A 14,152-nucleotide genomic window follows, 5' to 3' on the forward strand; every position below is an offset into this window, starting at 1 on the left:
AAGGTTACCTTCCAGCCTCTATACATGGAACAATTTCTGTACATGATGCCTGCTTGTCAAATGAGGCTTCCTGCTACAGAACTGATCTGTCTGTCCTGCTATAACAAAGCACCTGGGTCTAGGTGGATCATAAAGAACCGTCACTCACTTACAGCAGTTCTGAAGGATAGAAGCTAATGGCTAAATTGTCATCAAGTCAGTGTGTGATGAGGGCCACTCCCTGTCTGCCTGCCTGAGTTCAATCCTCAGGACCCATGTGGTGAGAGAGAATGCCCCTCAAGTTTCCTTCTGACCTCCACATGTACACCATGGTTCATTCTCTCTCTGTTCTTGCTCCTTCTTTCTCACTCTTGCCATTGCTCTTTCAGACACACATATAAATGCAATAACAATTTCTAAATTGCATACTTAAGTTTGGCCAAAGCTAACGGTAGTCCTTTCTGACAGGAAAGTCATTCTAAATCCAATAGCAGCCCAGATAGGGAAAGGGTTGGTGTAGTGAATCTCACAAGCTTCCTGATGCCAAAGCCTGGTTAAACTGACTCCCCCATTGTTACATCAAGTCTTAGCAAATTTCTCAAATGCAAAACACTGAAAAGTTACTGGAGTAATGGCTGGTGGAGGTGGGGATGCAGTGTGTCTTGGTCCCCACAATAGGGATGATGGGTTGGGGGTGTAGTGTGCCTTGGTCCCCACAATAGAGACGGTGGGTTGGGGATGCAGTGTACCTTGGCACCCACAATAGAGATGGTGGGTTGGGGATGCAGTGTACCTTGGCACCCACAATAGAGATGGTGGGTTGGGGATGCAGTGTACCTTGGCACCCACAATAGAGATGGTGGGTTGGGGTGCAGTGTGTCTTGGTCCCCACAATAGAGATGGTGGGTTGGGGGTGCAGTGTGCCTTGGTCCCCACAATAGAGATGGTGGGTTGGGGTGCAGTGTGTCTTGATCTCCACAATAGGGATGGTGGGTTGGGGTGCAGTGTGTCTTGGTCCCCACAATAGGGATGAGAGGTTGGGGATGTAGTGCTCCTTGGTCCCCACAATAGAGATGGTGGGTTGGGGGTGCAGTGTGCCTTGGTCCCACAATAGAGATGGTTGGGTGAGGATGTAATGTGCCTCTCTGCCCACAATTCGGCATCACCAGAAACACTATCAGAAACCCAGGCCCTCAGGTCCAACTTCAGAATAACAGGATTCAGTGCCTGCATTCATCATGGTCTTATGATTCAAATGCAAATTAGTTTCAGGTGCACACCTAGAAAGAATCCCATATTACAGTCTATCAGATATTGCTTAATAACTTTGCTATAGAAAACATTTCTTTGCAACTTGAAGCAATATTCATCTTTAGTCAAAGGAAGAGATTTCAAGATAAAATGTCCTTATTTGTTACTTTTGTTATTTTGTTTTCTGAGGTGATCTTCATGGCCTAAAACTCCTCACCCTCCTGCCTGCACCTCTGCAGCTACAGAACTACAGGACTGCCTGAGGCTGAACACCTCCTCTGAGGCAGAGGCAGGCCCAAACATACAAACTGTCCAGGCCTGCCATCTAGTGGTAGCTCATTGAGATGCACAGCCCCGCGTCTTCTCAGTCTAAAACAGCACCAGCTTTTATTTTCTCTTGATCCCTTTCCTAAAACGCTAAATTTTCTTTGCTTTGTCTGGTTAATTCTAAGTAACTTTCAAGTTAAAAGAATGATTGACACTTGAGTGGTTCCAGCATGCACCAGAACCCTGAGCCAGCCCCACTACACAGCCAGTTCCAGCCAGTTCCAGCCTGTTCCAGCCAGTTCCAGCCAGTTCCAGCCTGTTCCAGCCAGTTCTAGCCTGGTCTAAATGAGACCTTGACTCCAAAAATGCAGAACATACAAACAAAAGAGAGCAACACCCTCACTGCCGGAGACACCAGGCTTGGGAAGGGACTCTTTTCAAAGGAATGCAACTTGAAAGTGACTCGGCTTCTTTTCCTAAGGGCTACACATTCTACTGCTTAGTTCATACATCAAGAAAACCACATCCTACAGCCACCAGGCTTCATCATTTCTACATTCTGGCAAACTTTTTCCCCGTGTCTGGGACTGAACACAGGGTACAAGCATACCACCTACCTTCTTTCAGGCGACAGGGTCTTCTTAGCCCAGTCTAGCCTTTGGTTCACAAAGCTGACCTGGAATTCCCAATTCTCTGGCCTCCACCTCCTTCTGCTTCAAATTGTAAAATGTTTTGTTCTCAACCAAAGCCTGTAAAAATGGTCTCTCACACTTTGTTGAAAGTCACCCTTTAAATGTGAGACACAATTCAAGAGCTAAGAGGACAGGGTCACATAAGCATCAGGTGAGATCTTGTTTTCAGCTTGTAGGACCCAGCCATGACAAGCTCAATAGAGGCCTGAGGCTCAGTAGTTTACCCTAAGGCAATACCTGATTCTAAGAAAGACCACAAACTGAGACCACCCAGAAACAGACCATCCAAAGGAAATTCTTAACGTTCCAAACGTTGTAGATAGGATCACCTGCCAGCACACACCCATCACTTTTTTCCAGGACACCCCAGACAAATGTCAGCCAATCAGGATTGAACCTGTCACCCCACACTCTGCTAAAGTAACTTTTCTGGGTTTTGCCTTTAAATAGTGCCCTCTAGAAGGGTGGGGGACCTCCTCACTGCTGAGTTGACGAGGTCCCTGCCAGCTTGTAACACACACACAATAAACCTTGTCTTTGCATTTCGGTGGGTCCGGCTCCCTGGTGGTTTTTTGGCGTCCTCACGTCTTCACATACTAGGCATAACAAGCTAATCACACTTACAAGGGGAAAAAATGCCTCTTGACTCATCTTAGGTCCAAAGCTGAGGTCATTCAAACAAGGACAGCTTCACAGAAGAAAATCATGTCAAAAATAATAGTTTTACATGACATGAGAGTCTTCACAAGAAAATGAAGACCAGAAGGACAATTCGGCCTGTGAATGTTTAGCCCACATTGGATGTGGGTTGTCACAGAGAAGTGTGACAGGACAACTGGGTGTCAGCTGACTGTCGCAGCTCCTGTTCAGCATGGCTCCCTGTTAGCATCTCCCTGTGAGCCGTCATTCAGAGAGGTTATTTCTCCACATAGGGAGCCCACCTCTCACATGAGAGTCATACAAACTGCAGAGGTGGGGGCACAGCAGAATTGAGGCAATCTGCTTCAACAAGTCCATCGGTGTGTGGGGTTGGGGGTTAGGAAAGGGTTTTGCCTGTTCCTTTGTTTTGCTGCTGAGGAGGCTACCCAGGCCTCATAAATGCTAAGCATGCACTATCAATGAGTCACACGGGCCTGCATTTTAGAGTAGCAAATCCTGAGCCCCATCTCATCACTCTGGAAGTCCATTATGAAACCACCAAAAGTGTTGCACAAAAGCGAAGAAAGTATTGATTTTAGTTACATTAATTTGACCTGATAATAAATACAAAGTCTAATTCAGTCTGTACAGCATGCGGTACATAACCTGAACCAGAACAAAGCTATGAAAACAGCCTCTTTGCTTCTCTCTCATAACTATTTGGACTCCAGATAATAGTAATTTTGTTTCCCTGTTTCTTTGTTTGTTTTGAACAGGGTCATACATACTCTTATCCCAAGCTATCTAACCTAGGCCAGTTAGTCTTGAATTCAGCAACTTCCCCTCCCCCACCATCAGCTTCCTGAGTACCAAGAGTAAAGGCATGAGCCACCACACCCAACTAGATCCAGAGAACTTAGCAATATGCTTTGGTGGTTTAGTGAGAACAAACAAATTAAAAACAGCCAAACAGTCAGGGCAATTAGGTCCCGCAGAGAAGTCAGGCGTGTTTAAAAGCATGGCCATCAGTTTCAAAGGATAAGGGTGGGAGCAGGCATTTCACTGGCAGGTCACCTCTCACAGAAATCTGAGCTCCTCCTCCACTGTCTCCATTGAGCTGTTACCTCCTCGAGTAACCCCAACATCCCTGCTACTTGAGTGAGTAATTTTACAGCCTGTTCAGTGTTTGGGATTTTATTTCTTTCACTGTATAAAACTTGACTTGCACATCATGAACAAAAATATTCAAGACTGGGGTTGGAGAGAGAGCTCAGTGGTAAAGAACATTTGTTGTTTTGGTGTTGTATGTTTATAGATTTATGTGTGCAAGTGTGTTGTCTACATGTGTATGCACCCTTAAGAGTCCCCGGGAACTACAGTTATAACTGACTGTGAGCCATCATGCGGTGCTGGGAACCAAACTTGGGTATTCTGCAAGAACAGCCACTGCTATTAACAGTGAGTCAGCTCTCCAACCACACCTGTTGCTCTTACAAAGGACCCAGGTTCAGTCGCCAGCCCCATATGGCAGCTCACAACCATCCAGTTCTAGGGGATCTGATGCCCTCTGGCATCCTTGAGTGCCTACACGTACATGGTGCATATAAACACACACATACAAACACACACACACACACACCATAAAAAGGAATTTTAAAAAAACAAAAGCTAAAATTCCTGATCATATGTTCTGCAGGTGATACATGCACATACATGCAAAAAGAACCACAAAATCACACTTTGTCACACCAACCCAACACCACAGCTTGTCTTCAGCCATGATGCAGAGAGAGGGTAGGAATTACAAATCAGAAATCAGAACCCCCTTGTTCAGCCCCCCGGGGAATCTGAAGTTCTGGATCAGGATGAACACACTGCAGGAAGCCTTTTCATTGCTTAGAAACAGAAGTATACAAAGGAGGAGGAACCAGCCCCTCCAAGCCAGAAGAGCCAGTTTTAGTAGACAAGGACTGCTTCTGTCCTGAACATGTATATACTAATTTTTCGGTGATTATCCACATATCACAACAATTTGCATGGCATTCATATGCTATTTGGTATTATAAATAATCTACAATCAGAAGGCACACAGAGGAAGACTGGCATGATGAACACACCTGTGATCCTAGCACATGGACATTCGTCCAGAAGAGGATCACTGTGAGCTTAAGGCAAGCCCAGTTCACACTGAGATCTAGGTCAGCCTGGACTACAGTGTGACAATAGTCCTCAAAATATAGAATACATACATATATGTGTACATACACACATAAAATAAAACAAGCAAGCATGCATCCAGCGAACACGACATGTGTTGGCTTGAGAATCTGCTGGTTTTGTTATGTGCTATGAAGAGGTGGCAGGTTTCCAAGAATCTACCCACCAAGCCCAAAGATATCAAGGACACCTACTTGATAAAGGTGATGACCTTGTGGAATTTGGGAGAGGTGTCTCTCCTCTCAGGTCACTGTCCTTCATGTCAGAGATCATAGCTGTACCAAGTATACATTTAAGACCCCATGTGTTCACTTCCAGCTCTCTTGTGCAGAAAGAAGCCATGGGCACTCTCAACACAAGAGGCTGGGTGGACATGTTCGTAGCCCCACCCTCCTTTAGTCAGTACAGCAGGAGCTACTACTAACTTCAGCATTTCACAACACTGAAAGTGGCAGGCACCAAGCTCTACCACAAAAGAAATCACTTTTAGTCAGCTTATAAGGCAAATTCTGTTGAAAAGCTGTTGTCTTGACTACTTTTCTATTGCCATGGAAACAGCATGACCAAGGCAACTTAAAAAAATAAAGTATTTAACTGGGGATGATTTCAAAGGGAAAATCCATGACCATCATGTTGGGGAGCATGGCACCAAACAGGCAGGCATTGTCCTGGAGCTGACAGCTCACATCTGATCCACAAGCAAGAGGCAAAGAGAGCTAACTGGGAATGGTATGGGCTTTTGAAGTTTCCATCCACAGGTGACACACCTTCTCCCACAAGGCCACACCTCCTGATCCTTCCCAAATAGTTTCACCAACTGAGTCTGTGGATGCCATTCAAACCATCACAGATATTTAGAAAAAACACCAATGACCATATAATAACACAACTAATGTGAATATCAAACATATCCACTGTTAAAAGTATACTTTTTAATTATTTTAAGTATCTGAAATATAAAACTTTCACTAAAATACTTATTTAATTCTTAAGTTTCAAACCAAATAATATCCCATTGTAATATGACCAAAGGGTGTATATTTACCACTTGAAATATCATACGCATGATTCAGAGCAAATTACCTTTTATGCCACCAAAGGGTCCATAAGTCATATTGCAGGCTGTCCTCTGAAGATGGTGCTCATACATTAACTTTATCTGATATTGGTTCCCATGGTCTACATTACCCAACGTTCCTATGGAGAAAAAAAAATAAAGGGACTACTTTAAATCTGTTTATAATGCTTTATATTAATTTCTTCTCATCCTCTCTATCAGCTTTAATTAAATTGTATTGAAATTTAAAATGACAAATTTGTAAAAGATAAGAACAATTAGCACACTGGTCACAGGGAAAGCCAGCACAGTAAAAACACTTAAATCTCAGCTAGATTACACCATTAGAGAAATAATACTGTAGGGAGCACTTTATTAGATCTTTGTATTAGACACACCTGAGTGAGGTATAATTACTTAAATGACAACAAGGCCATTTAATTTCAGTTCTAAAACAAATGCAGCTCCACTCCTTCAGTTATAGACGATACAGCAGGAGAGTCAACAAATGACAACTTTGAAACATCTCATTCTCTTGTCCACACTATCAAAATACCCAACCCCTTCAAACATGGTGTCCTAATTTTTTAAACTAGGGACTGAACCCAGGTCCTTGTGCAGACTCGGCAAGGGTCCTCCCACTGAGTCACATTGCCAGCCCTTATCTTCTAATGTAATGGAGAAATCTTCCAAACTTCCATCAACAAGTGAACTACAAGCTGCAGAGTCGAGATCGGGCAGAGTGTGAGGACTGAAAGTGGTGTTGGAAACTTGGACTTGGAAAGCAATTTTTCCATAAAGAAATAGCTCTCAAAATGCAAATGCTAAAGATGATGTTAAGGTAGTTTGAAGCAAAAGAAATAGCCAATCTGGTCATTCAGACCGTCTAAGTCTTGCTGTGGTTAGACAGAGTCATAAGCCCGGCACTGCGTGTGTCACAAACCATGGCAGCGGAGCTGCTGAAGGAGACCCTTCTCTCAAAGAAAAGGACACCCTAGGTGCGCAGTTACAAATGAGCAGCTGCTGCTTTGGGAGTCTGCTGTTTAGGGAGTTGGTTTCCATGCTCAGAAAAAAATGCCAACAACCCCTGAAACTGCATAAAAATATTTTTTCTACATTTTAGACTAAAAATACCTTAATTATTCAAATAAATGAACGGAAGAAGTCCCCCTCAAAATCACAGTATTGAAACCAAGGCACCAGAGTCAGATATCATACACCCTAGTTCCTGACTACCTACCATTTTAGGAACTTCCAGGGACCCTGGTCCTCCCCAGGAAAGGCCCACGGGTACCATGCTGCTGCCAGCAAGACACAACCTCAAGACCTGAAGTTCTTTGGAGAAGCTCTGTGTCCTAGTTAGGGTTTTTATTGCCATAATAAGACACCAGGACCATGAACAACCTGGGGAGTGAAGGGTGTACTTCAGCTCACAGCTCCAGTGCTGAGGAACCTCGGGCAGGAACTGAGCAGTCGGGGAGGAATACTGACTACTGGCTTCCTCCCCATTGATTGTTCAACCAGCTTTAGTAAAGGACCCAGGACCAACGGCCCATGAGTGGCACGACCCAGAGTGACCTGGGCCCTCCCACATCAATCACCCAACTGGGTGGCATCTTCCCCAATAACCTTCCCCAGGGAGCTTTTCAGACACTGACTCTGCCACATGGTGCCAAGTCTTAACTTCTCTCCATGAACACGTCCGGCCATGGCAGTGGTGGCATGCTCTCTGCCAGCCCTCTGATGAGGAGGGTGGTGTGGTGAGGAGGAAAACTGAAGCCCTGCCACAGGACAGGGGGCCCACAGCTGTGCTCATAGCACCTGGACAGAGAAACAGGAGGATGAGTCAGCAAAGGCCACCCTGGGCTACCCAGTGAGTCCGGGCTAACCTGTACTACTAATGACACCCTTTCTCAAAATCAATCAATTAATCAATATAGGTGAGTAACTACCTCAATGGCATCCATCAATTTCTAGTTGGTTTCTTCTGCATACCACACCTCTTGTTATGAAGGTTGCCTTTAAAAGTCAACAGATTTTTGCCCCTAAAAGATCCTTGTCTTCAGGTTCCCATTGCTCTCAGGAGACACCATGACCACAGTAACTCTTATAAAGAAAAACATTTAACTGAATGGCTTACAGTTCAGAGATTCAGTCCATCACCATCATGGTGGAACACGGCAACATGCAGGCACACATGGTGTGCTGAGAGTCCTACATCTTGATCCACAGGCAACAGGAAGTGGTCTGAGACACTGGGAGTGGCTTGAGCACATATGAGACCTCAAAGTCTGCCTCCACAGTGACACACTCCCTCCAACAAGACCACAACTACTCTAACAAAGCCACACCTCCTAGCAGTGCCACTCCCTATGAGCTTATGGGGACCAATTACATTCAAACTACCACGAACCTCAATTTTAATAAGGGCCAAAATGCTGAAATTAAAGCACAACAGAATACGTATTAAACTTGTACCCACAGGACCACATCAGGGAATAGAACCCAATTAACCTCAAATTAAGTGTCCTTTGGTCTGGCAGAATGAAGCCAACAAGAAGCCAAGAAACTGGAACTAAAAAGAGAAAACGCCTGAGGTTTACCAAGAAAAGGACATTTCAAGCACTCTGGCTCAACAGCCAGTGAGGCCACTGCTGAGCATGGCTTCAGCCTCAGGGTTCGGAGGAGTCCAACCACTGCAGCTGGTCACAGGCTGTTCCGGACACAATGCCTGCCAACACGGAGATGATAAGAAACCCTCTGTAAAAATAAGAATACCAGGACTCATGGGTCAAGAAAATGAGCATGATATGATCATGAGTGGTAGGGAAGGCGAACAGAGACAAGAAACTCCTCACGAACACTCTGTATTCGCTCCCAAAATCATCTCTACTCTGTTCTCCAGAGCAGTCTGTGACAAACTCCACATGAGAAGGAAATTCTCTTACCTGAAACAGAGTAGACACAGAGCTTTCTAGAATGCAGCACAGCCAAATGGAGCATTTCAGTGCCTCTGCAAAACGGGAAAGTTTCAAAAGCTATTAAGTATTAGTTTCAGATATAACCTAATTCAAACAGATCTCATAACTGCAGCTACAAGTTAATAAAGCAATTCCTGCTCACAATTCTAACTGAAAAATAATCACATCAGCAGGTACCTGCCTCTAATTCAAGCTACACAGAAAGCTGAGTCGGGGGAGCCGAAGTTCCAAGCCAGCCAAGTCTACAGAGGGGAACAGAGAAAGAGTAAGAAGAGGAGAGGGCCAGGCGTGGTGGACACAGCTTTAATTACAGCACTGACGGCAGAGGCAGGCAGATCTGAGTTCCTGGCCAACCTGGTCTACAGAGCGAGTTCCAGGTCCACAGGAGCAAGACCCTGGCTCAAAAACAGAGAGTAAAAAGAAAGGGGGTGCTACAGAGAAGGGTACTGAGGGGGGAAGAGGAGAGGGTGCTACAGAGAAGGGTACTGGGGGGGGGAGGGTGCTACAGAGAAGGGTACTGAGGGGGGAAGAGGAGAGGGTGCTACAGAGAAGGGTACTGAGGGGGGAGAAGGGGTGCTAAGAGAAGGGTACTGAGGGGGGAGGGGGTGCTACAGAGAAGGGTACTGAGAGAAGGGGAGAGGGTGCTACAGAGAAGGGTACTGAGAGGGGGGAGGGGTGCTACAGAGAAGGGTACTGAGAGAAGGGGAGAGGGTGCTACAGAGAAGGGTACTGAGGGGGGGAGGGGGTGCTACAGAGAAGGGTACTGGGGGGGAGGAGGAGGGGGTGCTACAGAGAAGGGTACTGAGAGGGGGGAGGGGATGCTACAGAGAAGGGTACTGAGAGAAGGGAGAGGAGGGAGATGAGGAAAAGATGTTTCCTGAGCCTGAAACCAAACCTCTGGGCCTAAAAGATCAAGCCTGAGACTGTTTGTGAGTCTGCTCCCACTGCAAGGAGCTCCTGCTTTCTGACCAACTCACTTAAGACTTGTGGCAAGTCCCTTAATCCCTGAGCCCATTTCTCCCTCTGGAAAATAGGAGGTTTCCATTCAATTGGATGCAGGTGTGTGGAAGTACCTGACAGCGTGAAGAAGCATCGATGATGTCGGGATTAACGCTGGCACAGATCCCAATTCTCATTACAAGTGTTGAAAACTTTCATCTTCGACTAAATCTCAAATGGAAATAAAATACCACCATCTACAGTGCCCTTCCAGCCATGTCAAGTGGCTCCAGAGGCAGACACAGGGCACAGGGCGGAAAACCTTAATTCACGGGCTTCAGGGGACCAGACAGATGGACACTAATGAGGAAAGGCCGTGGAAGGTTATAATTAACTGAAGACTACAGCCAGGCTGAAGGAGGTGGCTACTATTTGGTTCTGGGCTTCTGGCCAGCTCTCCACAGTTTTTCAAGAAAAGCCAGAAAGCAGGGGTTTTATGTGAAACCTTCTAGTTCTTAAATATTAGCAGCTTTCTTAGATTTAAAGCACCACAGGCCAACATGCAGGCCTCCAGCACGAAATCTGTTACAGAGTCAATGGAAACTGCAAGGAGTAAAGTTAAAGTCTGAAGGCTTGACCTAACTCTAGAGCTTCTCCACGTGACCACTCCTCAGCCTGGTGCCCTCCTTACACAGGGACATCTGCAGGAGCTAACCCACGCACAGCACTGCAGACAGCTCCATAAATCAGCATCCATTGCTCTCCTGCCACACAAATGTGGCTTACACTATGCAACTACCACAGAATCAACAGTGCTTACAGAATTTTTTATGGAGCTGGATATTCAAAACAATGCATTCCCCATGTTCCAAAGGAGAACAAGATGGCTTGGAAAGACAGCACTGTATAGAGTCAGACACAACAGGTCTGCATCTTGGCTCTGTGACTTTAAACTCTAAAATTTCTTTATCTATAAATGCCGATCATTATATCAGGTAAGATTAGTGAGACAGGGCCAAAGAAGAGGTTCAGAGCCTAAACTCCAGATCTGATGCCCTTTCTGGACTCTATGTTATATATACATACATTCAGGCACACATATACACATAAAATAAAAAATAAATTAGCCTCTAAAAAAGATGACAAACGTGGAGAACAGAATCACTCCTTGTCACCCTTCTTCCTTCCCAACAACGGGTCACAAAAGTAAGAGGTGAACATGGGCCCACCATAAAGACCAGTGTTGATCAAAGCCCATGCCACAGGCCAGGCAAACACTGAGCCATCTCCATAATTGCTGGGGAAAGCAGCGCTAGACAGAAGAAAATCAAGCTGTTTGAACTGAGCTGCAACAGAGCAGAGCATCAGGAAGCAACTGCACTGAGAAGGAATTCTAGGATGACAAGGGCTGCCTCCTTTAAGGGATAAATCTTCCTCCCATCTCTCCAGCATAGCGTAAGGCGGACCTGCCTTCTGATGAGTGGTCCCTCAGTCAGGTGACTGAAGGCCCAACTGGAGATAAATACATGCCTAAAGCCGGAAGTAGACTCTGCTGTTTACTGTAACATACTGTGCTCTGGGGAGGGCACCCTAAGGTCACGGAGAAGAGGGGATGAAACTGTAATGGACATAAGCCATTTCCACCATGGAAACCTAGAGATCTGGCTTCAAAGCTGTTCACCAGAAGGGACTGATGTCAGAACTGGAGTCTCAGTTGCACCTGTGAATTCAGCCTTCCAGGCAGGCGTGCTCATTTAGGAGCTAAAAACAAAGCTCCCTTCTGACATTCCTGGTCAGAGAACCCAGGGGATTTTCAACATACAGCTAAAGACACAAACTGAACTGCCTGTCTCGTTTCTATGTCTTGTCCTCGTCGTTTCTCCTATGAAGACAGAACTCCTGGGTTGTACACATGAACTTGCACCAGCTGTGGTTACCTGCACAAGGTTAAACCACTCAAAACTCCAGGATGAACGGGGGAGGGGTTCACAGGCCCCACCCATAGCTGAGGAGCTGTGTGTAGCTGGTGATGCTGGAGAAGGATACTGTTCCCTTTGAGGTGTGGCCACCGGTCAGCTGCTCCTGCTATAGAAGATGAACCCATACCCAGACATGTACCAGCAGCTCTAACTAGCCTCAGTATTCATAATGTTTCAAAAGAAAAAGAAAGGAAGGAAGGAAGGAAGGAAGGAAGGAAGGAAGGAAGGAAGAGAAAGAGGAAGAACATGAAGCTGGGAATATTCAGAGGGAGTTAAAGGGTGGCAGGAAGATGAACATGATCTAAATGCATTGTATACATGAATGAAATTCTCAAATATCATATTAAGAATTATTTTAAGTCAGGCAGTGATGGTGCGCACCTTTAATCCCAGTACTCGGGAGACAGAAGCAGGCAGATCTCTGGGAGTTCAAGGCCAGCCTGGTCTACAGAGTGAGTTCCAGGGCAGGCTCTAAAGCTACAGAGAAACCCTATCTTGAAAAAACAACAAAAAATAAAATTTAAACTATAATATTGTAGAATGTTATTTTAAGATGTGTCACATTTGTTTGTGCTCTGGAACATGTGTTTAGTGATGTAAGGCTGTGCTGCTCTTGTTTGTGCTGCACGTGTTTAACTCCCTGAAGCTGTGAATCTTTACCTGTCTAAAACACTTGATGGTCTAATAAAGAGCTGACCGGCCAAGAGCGAGGCAGGAGAAAGAATGGGCGGGGCTGGCAGGAAGAGAGGATAAACAGGAGGAGCAAGAGAAGGAGAGGAGGACAGCAGGGGACAGCCCCCCATTCAGCTACAGAGTTAGAGCAGAAGTAAGAGTTACAGAAGAGAGAAAAAGAGAACAGCCCAGAGGCAAAGCCAGATGGGATAGCTTAAAATAAGAAAGGCTGGCTAAGGAGAAGCCAAGCCAAGGTTGGGCATTCATAAGAAATAATAAGCCTCCGTGTTTGTGGTTTATTTGGGAGCTAGATGACAGCCCCCCCCCCAAAAAAAAAGTCAAAAGCTATGGCACACACCTATAAACCCAGCACTGGGAAGCTGGGACAAAGCAGCACCGGTCTATCCTGATTTCATTTTTATGATAAATAAAAATAATACGGAATGGTAAAAATGCATCAAAGATGCAAAATTCCTTTGAGTGCCCACCTTTGTAAATATAGCGTGTCTGTGATATACTGGGTTCACAATGACCCTTAGCCAGCACCTGCATTTATACGGAACTGAAATTTATCAACCACCTACATGACAATATCTCCCAGATTCAACCTGTCACCATCTATCTATAAAAGGCTTGTTTTTGTTGTTGTTGGGTTTTCTTCTTTTTTCTTTTTGGGGGATAGGGTGGACTAAGCAGGGTACCATATAGTCCAGACCGGTCTCAAACTCATTATGTAGCTGGGAATGACCTTGAACTTCTGATTCTCTTGCCTATACTTCCCAAGTGCCTGGTTTTCTGGCATGTGTAATCACACCCTGCAGGCCAAAAAAAAAAAAATCTTACTTCACACTGGCCTAATGTATTCATGATACATGTCTTCAACAAAATGAAGCAAATCACTAGAAGACAGTTCATACTTGTGATGGCTAGTTTTATGCCAGCTTGACACAGCTAGAGCCATTGGAGAGAAGGGAGCCTAAATTGAGAAAATGCCTCCACAAGATCTGGCTGTAGACAGGCCTGTAGAGCAGTGGGGGAAGGTTCAGCCCATTGTGGGCGGTGCCATCCCTGGGCTGGAGATCCTGGGTTCTATAAGAAAGCAGGCTGAGCAAGCCATGAGTGCAAACCAGTAAGCAGCACCCTCCACAGCCTCTGCATCAGCTCCTGCTCCAGGTTCCTGCCTTCGTTGAGTTCCTGTCCTGACTTCCTTGGATGATGAACAGTGATGTGGAAGTGTACGCCTAAAAACCCTTTCCTAGCCAAAAGAAAATGCAGACTGTGCATCTACACACACACACACAAACACACACACACACACACACATACACTCACACAAACACACAAATAAATCACTAAATTAGTTCAAATTAAAGATACATGCTTCTACATAAAAAGTATTCAGAACATAAAGTTTGGCTTCATGACATGTATCTATAACATACATAATGCACAAAGTATTTTTTTAAATCTATAAAAGTG

At 45.2% G+C, this 14,152-nt stretch overlaps 1 protein-coding gene across 3 annotated transcripts in view; it reads right to left on the reverse strand.

Annotated features, from left to right (window-relative positions):
* Bbs9 (Bardet-Biedl syndrome 9) overlaps positions 1-14,152 on the reverse strand; it is a 405,148-nt gene that overhangs the window by 375,642 nt on the left and 15,354 nt on the right. For all 3 annotated transcript variants that reach the window (XM_048446631.3, XM_048446632.3, XM_048446634.3), the window contains 2 exons: positions 9,051-9,115; positions 6,129-6,242 (listed from right to left, as the gene is read on the reverse strand). In XM_048446631.3, the coding sequence (XP_048302588.3) occupies positions 6,129-6,242; positions 9,051-9,115 (179 nt within the window). The remainder of the gene's footprint in view (positions 1-6,128; positions 6,243-9,050; positions 9,116-14,152) is intronic.

This window comes from Myodes glareolus, chromosome 4 (assembly GCF_982192425.1).
Source record: "Myodes glareolus chromosome 4, mMyoGla1.1, whole genome shotgun sequence".
Taxonomy (NCBI): domain Eukaryota; kingdom Metazoa; phylum Chordata; class Mammalia; order Rodentia; family Cricetidae; genus Myodes; species Myodes glareolus.